This window comes from Oncorhynchus mykiss, chromosome 12 (assembly GCF_013265735.2).
Source record: "Oncorhynchus mykiss isolate Arlee chromosome 12, USDA_OmykA_1.1, whole genome shotgun sequence".
In the NCBI taxonomy this organism is placed as follows: Eukaryota; Metazoa; Chordata; class Actinopteri; order Salmoniformes; family Salmonidae; genus Oncorhynchus; species Oncorhynchus mykiss.
In genome coordinates, this window is record NC_048576.1 from 27,489,115 (window position 1) to 27,509,816 (window position 20,702).

The 20,702-nt window shown below is 44.8% G+C and overlaps 1 protein-coding gene across 2 annotated transcripts in view; it reads right to left on the reverse strand.

The window, feature by feature from the left end:
* LOC110537307 (connector enhancer of kinase suppressor of ras 2) overlaps positions 1 to 20,702 on the reverse strand; it is a 76,261-nt gene that overhangs the window by 5,591 nt on the left and 49,968 nt on the right. For both annotated transcript variants that reach the window (XM_021623241.2, XM_021623240.2), the window contains 7 exons: positions 18,447 to 18,495; positions 18,283 to 18,331; positions 17,917 to 18,089; positions 15,796 to 15,869; positions 15,179 to 15,250; positions 1,361 to 1,431; positions 1,049 to 1,149 (listed from right to left, as the gene is read on the reverse strand). In XM_021623241.2, the coding sequence (XP_021478916.1) occupies positions 1,049 to 1,149; positions 1,361 to 1,431; positions 15,179 to 15,250; positions 15,796 to 15,869; positions 17,917 to 18,089; positions 18,283 to 18,331; positions 18,447 to 18,495 (589 nt within the window). The remainder of the gene's footprint in view (positions 1 to 1,048; positions 1,150 to 1,360; positions 1,432 to 15,178; positions 15,251 to 15,795; positions 15,870 to 17,916; positions 18,090 to 18,282; positions 18,332 to 18,446; positions 18,496 to 20,702) is intronic.

Sequence of the window (20,702 nt, forward strand, 5' to 3'; positions counted from 1 at the left end):
CAGACAATTAATATATTACTGAGAGCATAAGCTACAGCTAGGAGAGACTCAAGGAGAGAGAGAAAGACTATATTAATTTAATTTAAAAAACAAAAACACTTTCAGTTTCACAAATGCAGCTATCTAGTTTGGCCTACTCAAACACCCTGATCAAACAGAGGGATGATATGTTAGCTAGCTGGCTATGACTATCCAACACACACTGGAACTCTTACAAGTCAAGGTAAGCTTTTGGTTTCACTCATTTATTGCCACCAGGACCCGCGAGTGTAACTGCTAAACTGCTTACAGACTATACACTAACGTTACTGCATGATTGTAGTTGGTTTACTAACGCATTAGTTCTATACGCGATGTTGTCTATGACGTTACTTTAGCTAATATGGTGACAATAATGTAGGTTGTGTGTAGCGGTTAGGATACAGTTTGGCTTGGAAAGTTTTTTTTGCCTGGTCACATACAGCTGATGTGTTGTGCATTGAAGTCCACATACGAAGGGAAAAGGTGAGAGAGGGAGAGCGCATAGATGCGAGAAAGAATACAACGTGGCCGCTATGAAAGTTAACTGTGTTTACGTGTGATTAGGGGTGCATTCATTTCGCTGATTCTGTCGAAAAACATTTCTTAAACAGAAGCAAACGGAACGAAAATGGGAATAAACTTACCTGAATTTGTCCAATAGAAACTCTCATTTGCAACTGTTTGACTAATGATTACACCCTAGATCAGCTAGATGCAGGCAAGAGTGTGCAAGGCGGTTTTGAATGTGTCACTATCTGTCCATGTGTCAGTGTCTTTTCTCTCTACCTGTAGCAAACTCATGATGGGTATAGGGAAAATTAGAGTATCATATAGTACTGTAGCTTAAACCTATCAATGTTACATTGAACTGAGTGAATAGGATATGAATGACAGTCATCCAATATGCTATAATAGAAATAAGGCCATGCTTGTGAAAAAAATAATTGCCCTCCCTCATCTTAGCACCGACCGCCACTGGTGTGTATGTGTGTGTGTTCCAGAATGTGGACCAGATGCCTGCACTCACAGACGGGGTGCGGTGGTAGGTATCACAGCGTGATGACATGCCCTCTTGTTTCAGGGTCATAGAACCATCAATCTCATCCTGGTCACTCTCACTCCAGTAATCTGAAACACACATCAAAGTTGAACATCAATAAAATAAACAGCTTGGGTGACCTCATCCATGCCAATACTGTCAGTATTGCACTACAGTACAATAGGTATTGATCTAACACACTTATGTAACATTTTACGTCAATGTCCTAAAATCACTCAATTTCCACATCACAACAGGATGTTGTCCGATGTCATTAAGCATCTAGTCAGATTGTCCTACCTTCATCAGGGCGAGAAACTTTATCGTCGGGTGTGTAGCCAATCGCTGCCAGCCCCAGCCGGTTCATCCATCTAAAATGGGTAAGAAGACAGGGTGCAGATACACAACATGAGATGGTTAATCGACTAACTGATACCATACTGGGAGTGCTAGGAAGTTTGAAATGTGTTGTGTTGCCAGACTCGCCGCCTGAACAAATCAGTTGGAGGGGCCTTTGATTTCCACAAACGGACCATTTTTTCATGCGACTCTTTTCATGTGACCTATGTGTGCATGCACTTGCATACATTTTTTCAATGAGTGTAATAGTAAAGACCATAGGCAGCTCGTGAATTTCAAGTTTGGTGAAGCTTACAATTCATCCTACCATTTCTACCGATCTGAGTGCCAGTTATGATTATTTTTAAATGCACATTTCATGGAAGTTTCATAAAAAAAATGGTTAATCATAAAAATCCGAAGTTGGCCATAAATGATACAAATCTAAAACTATGGAGAGAGCACTAGCCTCTGTCATAGACACACTGATACACTGTGAACCATTAGTGACTAAAGAAATGAGAGCATAGAACTCAGAGATAGCCTACAGGCCAATGCAGCAGTGGGCTACATTTAGTAAAGAATACAGTTGAAGTCAGAAGTTTACATACACCTTAGCCAAATACAATTAAACTCAGTTTTTCACAATTCCTGACATTTAATCCGAGTAAAAATTATTCTCCGTCTTAGGTCAGTTAGGATCACCATTTTATTTTAAGAAAATGAAATGTCAGAATAATAGTAGAGACAATTATTTATTTTTTTCATCACATTCCCAGTGGGTCAGGAGTTTACAAACACTCAATTAGTATTTGGTAGCATTGCCTTTAAATTGTTTAATTTAGGTCAAACGTAGCGTTTCAGGTAGCCTTCCACAAGCTCCCCACAATAAGTTGGGTGAATTTTGGCCCATTCCTCCTGACAGAGCTGGTGTAACTGAGTCAGGTTTCTAGGCCTCCTTGCTCGCACGTGCTTTTTCAGTTCTGTCCACATATTTTCAAAGGGATTGAGGTCAGGGCATTGTGATGGCCACTCCAATACCTTGACTTTGTTGTCCTTAAGCCATTTTGCCACAACTTTGGAAATATACACAGCCAGAAGAGGACTGGCCACCCCTCATAGCCTGGTTCCTCTCTAGGTTTCTTCCTAGGTATTGGCCTTTCTAGGGAGTTTTTCCTAGCCACCGTGCTTCTACACCTGCATTGCTTGCTGTTTGGGGTTTTAGGCTGGGTTTCTGTACAGCACTTTGATATATCAGCTGATGTAAGAAGGGCTATATAAATACATTTTATTTTATTTAAACTTCCGACTTCAACTGTATATATATTTTTTTCTTTCTGTTTTGCATGTTATTTTGGCATTAATACGTGTCACATACCAATGTAATTATTTATTTTTTACGAGTTAATAAAGCCGCATACAAACATGTTCTCTGTTTTGCTTTCTTGAGTAAGACAGCTCCAAAATGCATGTTTTTTTTCAGCCTAGCTCAGCGCTTTCTGTGGTGGTGGGGCAGCCAGCGGAAAATACGGAGCGTTGGGGTTGGTAATGTTTTCTAGTTGTGCCGTGATTGGCTCAGTGTTCTGTCACTGATGGGGACACTACGTCACCACAAAATCTACAGGTAGAGCTCGGAAATTTAAGCCCCTTGGGTGCTGCCGTAGACTTACATTGGAAGTGCCCATCCAATAAGTCTCATGGTCATTGCCCAAAGATAAAATGACGTCAAATCACGTTATATCTACCGTAGCTTTGATTGGACCGATCATGTCAACATCATACTTTCAAAATCTTAGCTAGAAAGCTAGCAGTCATCATCATGCATCAAGTCGGCAATCTGCTGGAAAATCCCTTTCAATCATTGTCATATGAAGAGAAATTATAGATAAAAACGTATCGGTGCTCATCAGCCATTGGACATAAACATAACACAACAAGTTGGAAATGACAAATTCAACAATGAGTGCTAAGGCGCCACTGCAGTCCCGGGTTCGATCCCAGGCTGTGTCACAGTCGGCTGTGACCGGGAAACCCATGAGGCGGTGCACAATTGGCCCAGCGTCGTTTGGGTTAGGGGAGGGTTTGGCAGGCCAGGATGCCCTCATCGTGCTCAAGCAACTCCTTGTGGCGGGCCGGTCACCTGCAAGCTGACTCTGCCAGCAGCATACCACCCTGCATACTACTGCTGGCTTGCTTCTGAAGCTAAGCAGGGTTGGTCCTGGTCAGTTCCTGGATGGGAGACCAGATGCTGCTGGAAGTGGTGTTGGAGGGCCAGTAGGAGGCACTCTTCCCTCTGGTCTAAAAAAATATCCCAATGCCCCAGGGAAGTGATTGGGGACACTGCCCTGTGTAGGGTGCCGTCTTTCGGATGGGAAGTTAAACGGGTGTCCTGACTCTCTGAGGTCATTAAAGATCCCATGGCACTTATTGTAAGAGTAGGGGTGTTAACCCAGGTGTCCTGGCTAAATTCTCAATCTGGCCCTCAAACCATCACGGTCACCTAATAATCCCCAGTTTACTATTGGCTCATTCATCCCCCTCTCCCCTGTAACTATTCCCCAGGTCGTTGCAGCAAATGAGAATGTGTTCTCAGTCAACTTACCTGGTAAAATAACGGATAAATAAAATAAATTTGGTTGTCAGTTCGACAGTGTTTCCTCTGACACATTGTTGCTTCTGGGTTAAGCGAGCAGTGTGTCAAGAAGCAGTGCGGCCTTGCTCTTGACCTTCACCGAGTCCGTAGGGGAGTTGCATCCATGAGACAAGATCGTAACTACCAATTGGATTTCACAAAAACGTGGGTAACGCCATGGGCCTTTGAATACACTGGCCATGCTGTCAATCCATGCTGTCAATCCAGCATGACTTCTGCCAAGTTCAAAACAACTGGAAACTCGGAACTGAGAAATCTCAGACTTCATTGAGTTCAAGACAACTGGGAACTCAGATAAAACTAGCTGCGACTCTGAAAATACGGAAAATAATTTTGAACGGTCATCCAACTCGGCATTCCGGGCCTCTTTCTAGAGCCCACAAGAAGGACCGCCGCACTACCTTCCTGTTGAAGTGAGCACAGCACAACAAGGTGAGTCCAAATGTCTTGTATGCTGCTGCATAAATGATGTAATATGCCAGGGAGATATGTATACTGTAGCCAAGAAAGTAATACCAAGTGTATGTTGTGTAGTAAGCTGTTATGTGCCTAACCCTAATAATTTGGTCCCTTTCCCCCTCATAACTTAGCCTACTGTTCTGACTTGATGGTGCACATGTAGCCTATAACTTGTTTTAGAGAACTGTAATCATCGAATACTGTAAGAGCTTTCATTGTCTGCTTATATGCTCCCTTTATTTATCCTACGGTTCTGACTTGGTGTACAGGGAGAATACTGTAAGAACGGCCCATTTTCTGAATTCTGTCGCTGTACATTTCAAAAGTGCTGAACAAATAGTTATATTGACTACGTCAGTCCTAGCTCACTCATTAAGGTCTTAATCTAAATTATGGATTGCCTCTTATCCGCTCATTGTTCCCCTATGCCATAGTTTGTACATATCACTTGTCAGTAGAAACCACATTTGTTTAACAAGTCAGCCATATCAGCTATGTTTTTTAAAAAGCCTGTAAATGAGGCTGAATTAACTGTTTCGCTGCCAGACAAGGGTCCGCTGATAGCCAGGTGTAGCTGTGGTAGGCCCTAACAAGGTTGTGGGCATGGTTTGTCAATGTGCAATGAATGTATTGTTTAGTGTTGTGTTGTGTTATGTAGTGGCTTTACTGGCATGCATCAAAAATAAAGAATTGTTTGCCACACCAAGATTTACATGCTAAAATCGCCACTGAATAGGCCAATAACTTCCAACAACTACTAAGTAAAATACATAGGCCTAAAGCTGACAAATAAGAACAGTAGAAAATATCCAAATGAAAATGTTGGTTCTTTCAATCACATTAATCTCTCTTCTCCGCATGTCTGCCTCCCTTTCTCCCTGTCTTGACTTGAGCTATTGCCAGTGAAGTTCAACATTGCATCAAATCATCAGAGGGTCCAGTCTGAAGCTGTTAACAAACTTGCAACAGTGTATCAGGTTGCCTATTCCAGGCCCTTAAAGTGTCCTGCTCCAGTAAGCCCAGGACAGAAAGCAGCTTTTTATGACGTTTCCACTGGATATATATATTTAGCTCTTTTCACACAGAGGTTTGGGGATTGAGGCCGGGAGTGTTAGAAAGATTTCTCAAATACTGAGAAACTATCATGCGCAATGGATGTTAATTAAAAAAACGGACTTTGTTGACTCGTGTGAGGCGAGGAAAAAATGAGTGGTGTACGTGGTCAGTTAAGACAAAAATAAAGCAAACATCGGCAAAATGGGCCCTTCTTACATACTGTATGCATGCATTCTGAAATGAGACACACCATATCTTCACCACACCTCCTCCCCTTCTTGATGCCACATTTTAAATTATACTAAAGACACATTATCTTCACACATATTTCAGATGCTTTTTACTGACAGCCGCAACTCAATCAGCTAGACCTATTGCCACGCGCACTAATCAAATTGCAGGCTTCCCATACAATCCACAGCCATTTTTTTTAAAGAAGCTAATGATCCTCTGTGGATAAGTCATGCTCCCCGGTGAAGTGTTTTGAATGATTTTATGTTGACAGGAGTAATTATATAATTTTGGCTAAACATCCATTTATTTTAGGATAATCCAGCATCCTAACAGTGCACAGTTTATGGAATGTACGTATCATTAGGATCATAAGAAAAGCCATGCGTGAAACATTTAATGTAAGTGTTGCGATTACAGACAAACATTTAGGCTTGAACAAATCTTGTGTTGCAATTCTGATGTACAACAATAACTTTCAGAGTTTGGGCAGTTTCATCTCACCAACAAAAAAAATGTATACCAAACGGCCTGTGAGGAGTGCTACACGAACAAGCATAACACAGTATAAAAAACACGGAAGTCAGGGAAACTGGAGAGCGGTTTCCTGCACGTTTTCAAGGTAAAGTCTCTATTACTCAGTTGAGTTTACTTCACATGTAGGTAGCTAATGTAATGGATTTGTTTGCCAGAGCAAGTCTAGATATCACTAGCTGTATTATGCCTACAACAGTGAAGTTTCAGTCTGCTAGGTGTACAGTATATACACAGCACGGGCATCCCCATGCATGCACCTTATGACTAATTCAATATTGCACCATCCCATTCTCTGTGCTCTGTCTGCAATCATAACCAGTAGTATCAACCAGGAATAATGAAACATAGAATAATGATAGATGTTTGTTGAATCTATAAATTATGTATGACCACTGGAGACTTTGCCACTCAAAATACATTTTTATAGAATATTTTGACATTTATTTATCACTCAAAATCATGCCAAAGCATATTATGTAGGAGGGGCTAAAACAATTTATTTTTAATAATTTGACATGATTTATAGTCATCGGGTCACGAACATATGGACTTTGAAATTAACAAGGGAGACGTTAAATGAAGGCTAAGTCTGGCATAAGCTTATTCCCGCACTTTACAATAACTCTGTTGCAGTGGTCTTAGGTAGTCTCCATATAGTCTATCCCCTCCATAGTGACACTGCTGCCCAGTTGTGTCATGTTGTGTCTTGTCTCTGTCCTTTCCCTTCACCCTGTCTCCCTCTGCTGGTCGTTGTTAGGTTACCTTTTCTCCCCCGCTTTCTCCCAGCTGTTCCTTGTCTCCTCTAACTACCCATTCACCCCGTTTCCCACCTGTTCCCTTTTTCCCTCTGATTAGGTCCCTATATCTCTCTCTGTTTCTGTTCCTGTCCTTGTCGGATTCTTGTTTGTGTTTCATGCCTGAGCCAGACTATCGTCATGTTTGCTGTAACCTTGTCCTGTCCTGTCGGAATCTGCCGGTCTATCTGAGCCTACCTATGTTTGGTTATTAAAGAAGCTCTGTTTAAGTTAGTTCGCTTTTGGGTCCTCATTCACTCACCATAACAGAAGAATCCGACCGGCCACTTCCAGGGCTTTCGAATCTCCGGAGCCCAGAATCAATAACCCGCCGTGTTACTCTGGGGAGCCCACTGAATGCCGCTCGTTCCTCACCCAGTGTGATATTGTGTTTTCTCTCCAGCCCAACACTTACTCCAGGAGCACTGCTCGTGTCGCCTACGTCATATCTCTCCTTATTGGACGGGCTCGTGAGTGGGGCACGGCAATCTGGGAGGCAAGGGCTGAGTGTACTAACCAGTATCAGGACTTTAAGGAGGAGATGATACGGGTTTTTGATCGATCTGTTTTTGGGGAGGAGGCTTCCAGGGCCCTGTCTTCCCTATGTCAAGGTAATCGATACATAACAGACTACTCTATTGAGTTTCGCACTCTTGCTGCCTCCAGTGGCTGGAACGAGCCGGCTTTGCTCGCTCGTTTTCTGGAGGGTCTCCGCGCAGAGGTAAAGGATGAGATTCTCTCCCGGGAGGTCCCTTCCAGCGTGGATTCCCTGATTGAACTCGCTATTCGCATTGAGCGACGGGTTGATCTGCGTCACCGAGCTCGTGGAAAGGAGCTCGCGTTCTCCGTTGCCCCCCTCTCCGCATCACTACCATCTTCCTCTGCCGGCTCGGGAGCTGAGCCTATGCAGCTGGGAGGTATCCGCATCTCGACTAAGGAGAGGGAACGGAGAATCACCAACCGCCTCTGTCTCTATTGCGGTTCTGCTGGTCATTTTGTCACTTCATGTCCAGTAAAAGCCAGAGCTCATCAGTAAGCGGAGGGCTACTGGTGAGCGCTACTACTCCTGTCTCTCCTTCAAGATCCTGCACTACCTTGTCGGTCCATCTACGCTGGACCGGTTCGTCAGCTTCCTGCAGTGCCTTAATTGACTCTGGGGCGGAGGGCTGTTTTATGGACGAGACCTGGGCTCGGGAACATGACATTCCTCTCAGACAGTTAAGGGAGTCCACGGCCTTGTTCGCCCTGGATGGTAGTCCTCTCCCCAGGATTCAGCGTGAGACGCTACCTTTAACCCTCACTGTTTCTGGTAATCATAGCGAAACCATTTCTTTTTTGATTTTTCGTTCACCTTTTACACCTGTTGTTTTGGGCCATCCCTGGCTAGTTTGTCATAATCCTTCCATTAATTGGTCTAGTAATTCTATCCTCTCCTGGAACGTCTCTTGTCATGTGAAATGTTTAATGTCTGCTATCCCTCCTGTTTCCTCTGTCTCTTCTTCACAGGAGGAGCCTGGTGATTTGACAGGGGTGCCGGAGGAATATCACGATCTGCGCACGGTGTTCAGTCGGTCCAGGGCCACCTCTCTTCCTCCACACCGGTCGTATGATTGTAGTATTGATCTCCTTCCGGGAACCACTCCCCCCCGGGGTAGACTATACTCTCTGTCGGCTCCCGAACGTAAGGTTCTCGAGGATTATTTGTCTGTAGCTCTTGACGCCGGTACCATAGTCCCCTCCTCCTCTCCCGCCGGAGCGGGGGTTTTTTTTGTCAAGAAGAAGGACGGGTCTCTGCGCCCCTGCATAGATTATCGAGGGCTGAATGACATAACAGTTAAGAATCGTTATCCGCTTCCTCTTATGTCTTCAGCCTTCGAGATCCTGCAGGGAGCCAGGTTTTTCACTAAGTTGGACCTTCGTAACGCTTACCATCTCGTGCGCATCAGGGAGGGGGACGAGTGGAAGACGGCGTTTAACACTCCGTTAGGGCACTTTGAATACCGGGTCCTTCCTTTCGGCCTCGCTAACGCTCCAGCTGTCTTTCAGGCATTAGTCAATGATGTCCTGAGAGACATGCTGAACATCTTTGTTTTCGTTTACCTTGACGATATCCTGATTTTTTCACCGTCACTCCAGATTCATGTTCAGCACGTTCGACGTGTCCTCCAGCGCCTTTTAGAGAATTGTCTTTTTGTGAAGGCTGAGAAGTGCACTTTTCATGCCTCCTCCGTCACATTTCTCGGTTCTGTTATTTCCGCTGAAGGCATTAAGATGGATCCCGCTAAGGTCCAAGCTGTCATTGATTGGCCCGTCCCTAAGTCACGCGTCGAGCTGCAGCGCTTTCTCGGCTTCGCGAACTTCTATCGTCGTTTCATCCGTAATTTCGGTCAGGTGGCAGCTCCTCTCACAGCCCTTACTTCTGTCAAGACGTGCTTTAAGTGGTCCGTTTCCGCCCAGGGAGCTTTTGATCTCCTCAAGAATCGTTTTACATCCGCTCCTATCCTTGTTACACCTGACGTCTCTAGACAGTTCGTTGTCGAGGTTGACGCGTCAGAGGTGGGAGTGGGAGCCATCCTTTCTCAGCGCTCCCTCTCTGACGACAAGGTCCACCCATGCGCGTATTTTTCTCATCGCCTGTCGCCGTCGGAACGTAACTATGATGTGGGTAACCGCGAACTGCTCGCCATCCGGTTAGCCCTAGGCGAATGGCGACAGTGGTTGGAGGGGGCGACCGTTCCTTTTGTCGTTTGGACTGACCATAGGAACCTTGAGTACATCCGTTCTGCCAAACGACTTAATGCGCGTCAGGCGCGTTGGGCGCTGTTTTTCGCTCGTTTCGAGTTTGTGATTTCTTATCGTCCGGGCTCTAAGAACACCAAGCCTGATGCTTTGTCTCGTCTCTTCAGTTCTTCAGTAGCCTCCACTGACCCCGAGGGGATTCTCCCTGAGGGGAGTGTTGTCGGGTTGACTGTCTGGGGAATTGAGAGGCAGGTAAAACAAGCGCTCACTCACACTCCGTCGCCGCGCGCTTGTCCTAGGAACCTTCTTTTCGTTCCCGTTCCTACTCGTCTGGCCGTTCTTCAGTGGGCTCACTCTGCCAAGTTAGCCGGCCACCCTGGCGTTCGGGGTACGCTTGCTTCCATTCGCCAGCGTTTTTGGTGGCCCACCCGGGAGCATGACACGCGTCGTTTCGTGGCTGCTTGTTCGGTCTGCGCGCAGACTAAGTCCGGTAACTCTCCTCCTGCCGGCCGTCTCAGGCCGCTTCCTATTCCCTCTCGACCGTGGTCTCACATCGCCTTAGATTTTGTCACCGGACTGCCTTCGTCAGCGGGGAAGACTGTTATTCTTACGGTTGTCGATAGGTTCTCTAAGGCGGCTCATTTCATTCCCCTTGCTAAGCTTCCTTCTGCTAAAGAGACGGCACAAATCATCATCGAGAATGTTTTCAGAATTCATGGCCTTCCGTCAGACGTCGTTTCGGACAGAGGTCCGCAATTCACGTCTCAATTTTGGAGGGAGTTTTGCCGTTTGATTGGGGCTTCCGTCAGTCTCTCTTCCGGCTTTCACCCCCAGTCTAACGGTCAAGCAGAACGGGCCAATCAGACTATTGGTCGCATCTTACGCAGTCTTTCTTTTCGCAACCCTGCGTCTTGGTCAGAACAGCTCCCCTGGGCAGAATACGCCCACAACTCGCTTCCTTCGTCTGCGACCGGGCTATCTCCTTTTCAGAGTAGCCTCGGGTACCAGCCTCCGCTGTTCTCATCTCAGTTCGCCGAGTCCAGCGTCCCCTCCGCTCAGGCTTTTGTCCAACGTTGCGAGCGCACCTGGAAGAGGGTCAGGTCTGCACTTTGCCGTTATAGGGCGCAGACTGTGAGGGCTGCTAATAAGCGTAGAACTAAGAGTCCTAGATATTGTCGCGGTCAGAGAGTTTGGCTCTCCACTCAGAACCTTCCCCTTAAGACGGCTTCTCGCAAGTTGACCCCGCGGTTCATTGGTCCGTTCCGTATTTCTCGGGTCATTAATCCTGTCGCAGTTCGACTTCTTCTTCCGCGATACCTTCGTCGCGTCCACCCGGTCTTCCATGTCTCCTGTATTAAGCCCGTTCTTCGCGCCCCCGCTCGTCTTCCCCCCCCCCCCCCCCCCCATCCTTGTCGAGGGCGCACCCATCTACAGGGTCCGCAGGATTTTGGACATGCGTCCTCGGGGCCGTGGTCACCAGTACCTTGTCGATTGGGAGGGGTACGGTCCTGAGGAGAGGAGTTGGGTTCCCTCTCGGGACGTGCTGGACCGTGCGCTGATCGAGGATTTCCTCCGTTGCCGCCAGGTTTCCTCCTCGAGTGCGCCAGGAGGCGCTCGGTGAGTGGGGGGGTACTGTCATGTTGTGTCTTGTCTCTGTCCTTTCCCTTCACCCTGTCTCCCTCTGCTGGTCGTTGTTAGGTTACCTTTTCTCCCCCGCTTTCTCCCAGCTGTTCCTTGTCTCCTCTAACTACCCATTCACCCCGTTTCCCACCTGTTCCCTTTTTCCCTCTGATTAGGTCCCTATATCTCTCTCTGTTTCTGTTCCTGTCCTTGTCGGATTCTTGTTTGTGTTTCATGCCTGAGCCAGACTATCGTCATGTTTGCTGTAACCTTGTCCTGTCCTGTCGGAATCTGCCGGTCTATCTGAGCCTACCTATGTTTGGTTATTAAAGAAGCTCTGTTTAAGTTAGTTCGCTTTTGGGTCCTCATTCACTCACCATAACAAGTTGAAGAGTGTGTGATCTCTATGCAGCACCATATGCATTCGGAAAAGAACACCTCAGCCTCAGAAGAGTCCCTTCTGGGGGCATGCAGTCATAGAGTCATTATATCCTAATGTAGGCCTATTTGCCTACTAGCCAAATAAAATGCAGAGCATGCATGATGCGTGCAACTCGTCATTCCAACATATTTGAACATTTAATTCATCCTTCATTCAGTTGTCAGTCAGTATGTCATCCATTCTGTCATTTGTCGGAGTTACAATAGGAACTAAATCAAAGAGAATAGAACAGTCTTATCCAATTGTTTATTGAAATCCATGTGTGTATTCAAAATTATCTAAATTCTCCAAAGTTATTTAGCCTTTCACTTTAATAATTCAATGTTTAATTTAGGCCTATCCAAAAACAAAAATAGGCCTTCAACTTGTATGCATTGCAATTTAGGCTATCATTTTGGGTACTGGTGTCTTGCGGAATAATTTTAGAACTTAGGCTTCCCCTTAAAAAGAGACCCTAGCTCACAGGGTTCTAAATATATTTGAAACAAAATAATTGAAGAAGCCCATGCAGTGGCTGATAGGGAAAACAGATCTGGCAATAAGAATAAGCTATAGATAGTCTTGACCATTTGGGACCTCTTGGCTATTTTGCTCAGGACCGGTTATAGCCAAGACTTAAAATTTTGTTATGTCTCATTTATTGATATGGATATAGCCTCTGCATGATGGGGTTGTGCAATGCAAATGGCTATAACAAGCCTACATACAAAGTGGAATTCACAATACAACAGTCAAAATGCCCAATATAAGGCCTACAGTCCGTGCTCCCAAATACTGGAAAAAGTGTAATTCATTAGGTTACATGATCACCACAGTAGCCCTACACAGCTATAAAAATTAATTACGCAATTATATGGCCATTAAATAACACACAGCAGCATGGCATATTTAGATAGTGGAATAGGCCGAGCCTAAATCATATTTACTTTCTATTTTGCAGCTCAGGCGGTTATTCTGTACAAGGCTCTTCTGTATCTTTATAGTATCATTCTCACACAAGTCATTTGCTGAAGGCCCAAGCCTACACTACGCCATCTAGTTGTACTACGTTGTTATTGAATGCCGTTCTAAAACAAGCTCTTGACATTTATTTTGGAAATGAAACCGGAAGCTGCAAAGCAACTCTAACATCTGGGCTAGAGTTGCTTGATTGACTAGCTACATTCAGTTCATGTCCTTTACAGATGCCACATTCCTGACAAAAGTTTGTATGTATAAAATATATCTGTAACCGAGTTAAGGGAGACAAAGTAAGAATTGAACGTGTAAATGTTCATTCATAGTCATAACATTGGGTTTGTACGTTTACAGATCAAATTGAACAGTTTGTTTCATGTTTCACGCATGGCTTTTCTTACGATCCTAACAATTTCCGTATGGATTTTCTTACGATCCTAACAATACATACATTCAACCTTTTAGCAGCTATCTGGCTCCATAACTGTGCACCCGCCATCGTTCCTTTCTAATTCGCAAGAGGCTGAAACTAGAGATCTGCATATAATGACGAGATGCTCATGTCTCAGCCCTAACAACGGGAGTGTTTGTCCCAAAGGCGGGAAGGCAGGCGACAAGTTTAGGTCTGCATATTATTCCCATAGAAACGCATTGGTCTTATTTATACTGGACAGATTTTGTCAAGAGAGCCCTCTCGCTTTGCCTCTTCCTCTGCTGAAACTATATCACTGAAGAAACCACCCGAGCGAGCGAAACAGCACCCCTCTATATGTAGCCATTATGTCTCAGTATTAGACCATGTATCTGATGCTGTCTGGCCAGGAATCATATGACATGCCATATTATTTTGGTCCAGACAGCATCAGATACATGGTCTACCCATACTAAGACAGAGGGGTGATGTTTCACTCACTCGGATGCTTTAATTGAGATTGATGCGTCTTTCTGTCGGCGCATGTCTGGGTCAATATTTAAATATTTTATTTTGACGGGCAAGGAGGTACGGTAGGGCGGGTCAGGCCCCTTTAACGCCGGCTCTGTATGTTGCACTATAGTCTATATTTCTTAAGAATATTTGTAATTAAAGACCCAGTCCAGTAAAAAAAAAACTGTATTTTTCTGTGTTTAATATATATTCTAACAACCCTGGGTTTATAAGCGCGAATATCGACTCTGCCGCTCGAGCATGCTTTTGGGGCACAGTCGATAGCGCGCTGGTGCCTGTTTCATTACATTGGTGTCAGAAGTGATCGGACCTTGCATCCACAAACGTGTGTGTGCTTGGCCAGTGAGCGCGTTCCTATAAGATGTTGAGTCGCAAGCTAGCGCGAGGATGCACTCTTTGAAAGGAGGGAGTTGTGTAACGATCCTGGCTTTATAAGCGAGGATATCGACTGCCGATCGAGCATGCTTTTGGGGCACAGTCAATAGCGCGCTGGACTTCGGGCTAGAAGGTTGAGGGTTCGAGACCTGCTCCCTGCCTGTTTCATTACAATATATATTTCCACACTATGTGGTTGGAATAATACTGTGAAATTATGAAAATTATGATAATGTCATTTTAGTGTAAGAGCTGTTTGAAAAGTTCCTAAACCTCTCTGCCAATAACAGCTAGTTTTCAGTTTTCCCCTTCCCACTCAGGCCACTCCCAGACAATCCTAGCAAAATTCTTGCTTGAGAAATTGCTATTCTCTAATATGCTTTTTTGTTTATTCTTGACCATTTTAAGGTACTTAATTGTTACCCAGGAATGATTTGATATTGACATAAAAACAGCTGCATTGGACCTTTAACAGTCTGCATTGAAGAAAAGAATGTATATCGATGGCATGATAGGCAATCTCTGAATCCTCTCACATCCTTTCTTTTGTTAGTGCTACTCAATCAATAAAAGGGAATTTGTGATCAACACTGCCACATAATTGCAAAGCAAAGAGCCAGAGATGATAACAAGTGAATCAATCACAACACTAGGGAAAGATGAAACTGTTTCTGATGAACAAAGCAGTAGCTGATGACCCAGAGGGTGCCTTGAAACAAGATACTTCCTGCTCTTTTTCATCTCAGTAGAAAACAAAGAAAAATAACACTTCAGTAGAACACAACTACAGATATCTAAAGTATATTTTCATATTTCTCCTGTTTAAGAATGAACGGAGAACAATGCTCTGAAACAGATAATACGCCTTAGAAAATAAGCTGTTCACCTACTGTACATTCTGTTGCAACCAAGAGAACATTTGATGAAATAAGCACACTAACTAACCCTACCATCATAGCACTGGTCTTACCTGTTCATCTCCTCCAAACAGTCTGTGGCAAAGAAGAAACTCTTAATTTTGGGATGGCAGGCTTTGAAGGCACTGTAACGGAAGCAGAAAAAATACCCATTTAGTCTGTGTAATGTGGTAGTTCATCTGACGATTAAACATCTCAATTTAGCATAATTCCATTCCATTAGCCTTAGATCCAGACCATGTGGTACAATGCGAGCTTCAGAGCATTTGGTAATGGCCAAATAAGTGTACTGTATATGCAATGTGCTTATCGCCGCTATAGTCTCTGTAATAGGGACATGAGGCCTGGCTGGCACACGCCACACCTAGCCAGTTGACCCCTCTCTGATCCCTATGTGACCCAATCAGCTTCTCAGGTGGAAACAGACACCTATTACTTCTACTACTTTGTGCCACGGCTATTTAAAGCTCTTATTATGAAAATAAAATAGTCATGCCACGCATCTGTTTCTGTGTTGTCCCTTTGAAGCCAAACAGAAGCACTCGTGCTGGCAATAATGTATGATGCGATTGTCTTTGTGTTTCATTTAGGCTTTGTGTTTTCTTTTAAATCCTCAGGTTCACTAAAAGTTTGAGAGACAAAATAAAACATGAATCCCAAAAACACGCACTGTTTCCTTCTGCATTCAATCGCTCGATCTATTCGGAATTCAGGTAGGCTGATGAAACCTTCAGCCTTCTCGTCCTAGGGAAGGAGAAGTAAGGGAAATAAGAAGCAATACATTGCCATATGCCTGTAGAGATGACACACCTCATTAAGTATACGAGACACACTGGAATATGCTGTACACTACATGTCACTTCAACATACAGTGCCTTCAGAAAGTTATCACAGCCCTTGACATTTCCCACATTTTGTCGTGTTACATCCTGAATTTATTATGGATTAAATTGAGATTTTGTGTCACTGGTGTACAATACCCCATAATGTCAAAGTGGGATTATGTTTTAAGAAATGTTAACAAATACATTAAAAGCTGAAATGTTGAGTCAATAAGTATTCAACCCTTTTGTTATGGCAAGCCTAAATAAGTTCAGGAGTAAAAATGTGCTTAATAAGTCACATAATAAGTTGCATGAACTCACTCTGTGTGCAATAATAGTGTTTAACATGATTTTTTCATCTCTGTACTCCACACATACAATTATCTGTAAGGTCGATCAGTCAAGCAATGAATTTCAAACACAGATTCAATTACAACGACCGGGGAGGTTCTCCAATGCCTTGCAAAGCAGGGCACCTATTGCTAAAAATACAAAAAAGCAGACATTGAATATCCCTTTCAGCATGATGAAGGTATTCATTAGACTTTGGATGGTGTATCAATACCACCAGTCACTACAAAGATACCGACATCCTTTCTAACTCGTGATTTCACCATGAGGCCATTAGTGACTTTAAAACAGTTACAGAGTTTAATGGCTATGATAGGAGAAAACTAAGGATGGCTCAACATTGTAGATACTCCACAGTACTAACCTAAATTACATAGTGAAAAGAAGGAAGCCTGTACAGAATACACATATTCCAAAACATGCATCCTGTTTGAAACAAGGCACTAAAGTAAAAGTGTAGACAATGTGGCAAAGAAATTAACTTTATGCCCTGAATACAAAGCGTTATGTTTGGGGCAAATCCAACACAACACATCACTGAGTACCACTCTTCATATGCTCAAGCATGGTGGTGGCTACATCATGTTATGGGTATGCTTGTCATCGGCAAGGACTAGGGAGTTTTTATGATAAAAAGAAGCGGAATAGAGCTAAGCACAGGCAAAATCCTAGAGGAAAAAACTGGTTCACTCTGCTTTCCAACAGACACTGGGAGATAAATTCACCTTTCAGCAGAGCAATAACCTGTAGCTAATAGGCAGAATCTACTGCACACCCAAAGATGATTTGAGAAGGTGCTGGAGGCAAAAGGCAAAACTGGAGAAACGGGAAGAAGTCTCTGCAGACTGCCAGTCATATGCAAATGTATTTTAATTAAGCTGAGCTTTCGGTCAGTCGACCTTCATCAGAGCATATCTCCACAAACAATAGTGGGACAAATAAGGCCACACAGTGAGCCAGAGCCAGCGAGCAGGACAATAACCTTAAGCACAAGGCCAAATATACACTGGAGTTGCATACCAAGATGACATTGAATGTTCCTGAGTGGCATAGTTAGGGTTTTGACTTAAATCGGCTTGAAAATCTTTGGTAAGACTTGAAAATGGCTGTCTAGCATTGATCAACAACCAACTTGACAGAGCTTGAACAATTAAAAAAATAATAATTTGCAAATATTGTACAATCCAGGTGTGCAAATCTCTTAGAGACTTGCCCAGAAAGACTAACAGCTGTAATCGCTGTCAAAGGTGATTTTAACATGTATTGACTCAAGGGTTGTTGACTACTTATGTAAATGAGATATTTATGTATTTAATTTCCAATCAATTTGCTAACATTTCTAAAATCATGTTTTCACTTTGTCATTTTGGGGTATTGTGTGTAAATGGGTAAGGAAACATCCATTTTGAATTCAGGCTGTAACACATCAAAATGTGGAATAAGCCAAGGGGTATGAATATTTTCTGAAGGCACTGTAAATGGTTCAGTATCTGGAATATGGCCTATAGTGTTGCTATATCTGACAAACCTGCAGATCGTGTTGGTAAACAGCAAGCCTGTTGTGGATAAGAGAAAATAAAGTAATGTTTGACGGCTGCATTGTACTGTCAGCTTACATTCTGGTTGGTGTACCAGTAGAGCGAGGAGTCCTTGAGGATGAACCAGTACTTCTTCCACTTCTGGGTGAAGTAGCCCTTGGCATCCTTCTTCTTCCACAGCCAGCCCTCACAGTCCCCATGGCCCAGGTCCTTACAGGAGATACGCCTGCGGCTAGCGCTAGTCAGAGAACCTGGGTGGAGAGCAGGATATCACAGGAAATTCTTATAGACACATGGACACACTAAACATTCCCTGGATGATACTGTATCCTTAATACTAACATCATTCCAACCCCATCACAAACCCTAATATAAAAGAAAACTATTGACAAAGGTTCACCAAAAGAAACCTCACAGTGAATGGGTTAATCCCTCATGTCTTACCTTTGGTTCTCTTTTTGGTCTTAGTCCTTAAAGACGCATAGTGAAATGACTGCAAGGAGAGGGAAGAAGAGAGGGTTTGATTAGAAGAGGTGTCTAAAGTACAGTACTGCACTCATATTAGGGGAGTAACAGTAGTACTAACTGTTTCATATAATTTGCTTTACCTTCCTCATGGATGAGCCTCCTTGTCTCTCGATGCCAAAACTAGCATACCTGGGGAAAGGGAAGATCAGGTGAGTAAGCATGCAACAAAATGGAGGCTAACCCTCTTTATCTGGGGATAAGCTGATCCTGTACTGCTATCAATGTAATGATACTATTCATAAATAAAGGGTAGAATTATAACTTGATATCTATGTGAGTAAAATACTAAAGCATATATTCCATTGACATGAGTGCATGAGTTACATACATGAAACATTGATTTGTTTGAGTGTATCTCTTGATAGAATTAGTCCAAAAGAACTTAGTCCCCATTTCAGCATCTTTATCCTCCCCAGGGCTGGCCTGAATTCCCATCTGGACATGGCTCTACTGACAGATGGTACCATGCATGGTACTGGAACATGGACACTGACTGAAGAAATGGATATCACATATCATTCTCAATCTAAGTTTCACTACTTACTTTTGTGATATACTATATGTAGATTTTCTACTGGATGTCAGTGTATTAAGTAAAGCAGTATGTGTAGCATGCAGTATGTGTCACGACTTCCGCCGAAGTTGGTGCCTCTCCTTGTTCGGGTGGCGTTCGGCGGTCGGGGAGGTCACAGCTCCACTACGTATGATAGGGTTATGAATTAGAATTAGTCTCTTTCTGATCGATTCTCCTGCTTACCCTGTGGTGTTGGAGCTTCCCTCGTTGGCCTATCATGACCCCACTTTTTCGTGGGAACAGGGGGCTCTTAAGGGATGGTCACGTCAGTGCTCAGGGAAGTGTGTAGGTGTTTCCATAGGTGCAACTACGGTGGAGTCCAAACCAGGTCTCCACCATGCACATCCCCCCTAAATATGCCGATTTGGCTCTCGCCTTCTGTGTCCCTGGTGCGCAAGGTGCTTGGTCGACTGTTGGAGCATGCCCTGTATGTCAAGGCTGAGAAATGTCTGTTCTTCCAGCAGTCCGTCTCCTTCCTAGGGTACCGCCTGTCTGCAACAAGGGTGGAGATGGAAAATGACCGCATTTCAGTTGTGCGTAATTGGCGACTCCAACCACGGTAAAGGAGGTGCAGCGGTTCTTAGGGTTTACCAACTACTTTATCCGGGGCTTTGGTCAGGTAGCGGCTCCCAATACCTCCTTGCTAAGGGGGGGACCGGTGCGACCGCAGTGGTCAGCTGGGGCGGACAGGGCTTTATGTCACCTGAAGGCTCTGTTTATCTCGGCTCCCGTGCTGGCCCATCCAGATCCCTCTTTGGCATTTATAGTAGAGGACGCATCCGAGGCTGGGATAGGAGCTGTGCTGTCTCAGCGCTCGGGTACGCCACCAAAGCACCGCCCCTGTACTTTCTTTTCGAAGAAGCTCAGCCCGGCGGAGTGAAACGGATCGGGAGCTGTTGGCTGTTGTCAAGGCTCTGAAGGCATGGAGGCATTGTCTTGATTTTCTAAGTCCTACCGTCTCCTTCCTTTGCACGGTCTCCCTACGGCTCTACAGACTGTGGAGGCCCTGTTCACCCACGTCTTCTGGTACTACGGGGTGCCTGAGGATATAGTTTCTGATCGGGGTCCCCAGTTCACGTCTAGGGTCTGGAAGGCGTTTATGGAACTTCTGGGGGTCTCGGTCAGCCTCACCTCAGGTTTTCACCCCGAGAGTAACGGGCAGGTGGAGAGAGTTAACCAGGATGTGGGTAGGTTTCTGCGGTCTTATTCCCAGAACCGACCGGGGGAGTGGTTGGCTTTCACCCCCTGGGCAGAGATGGCCCAAAACTCCCTCCGCCACTCCTCCACTAACCAATCTCCTTTTCAGTGTGTACTAGGTTATCAGCTGGTTCTGGCACCGTAGCATCAGAGCCAGATCGAAGCACCTGCAGTGGATGTATGGTTTCGGCGCTCGGAGGAAACATGGGACGCTGCCCATGTGCATCTGCAAAGGGCCATCAGGTGGCAGAAGGCGAGCGTCGAGCGCCGACCGCCACCTCAGTGAAGCCCCGGTGCACCAGGTCTGGCTCTCGACCCGAAACCTACCCCTTCGCCTGCCCTGCCGGAAGCTGAGTCCGAAGTTTGTGGGGCCATTTATAGTCCTGAGGAGACTGAACAAGGTTAAATATAGGTTACAGCTCCCCCTGATTACCGTATTAACCCCTCGCTCCATGTGTCTCTCCTCAGGCCGGTGGTGCTGGTCCGCTACACAGTCTGAGGTGCGGGAGGTTCCTCCGCCCCCTCTGGACATCGAGGGGGCCCTGGCGTATACTGTGCAAGGCAT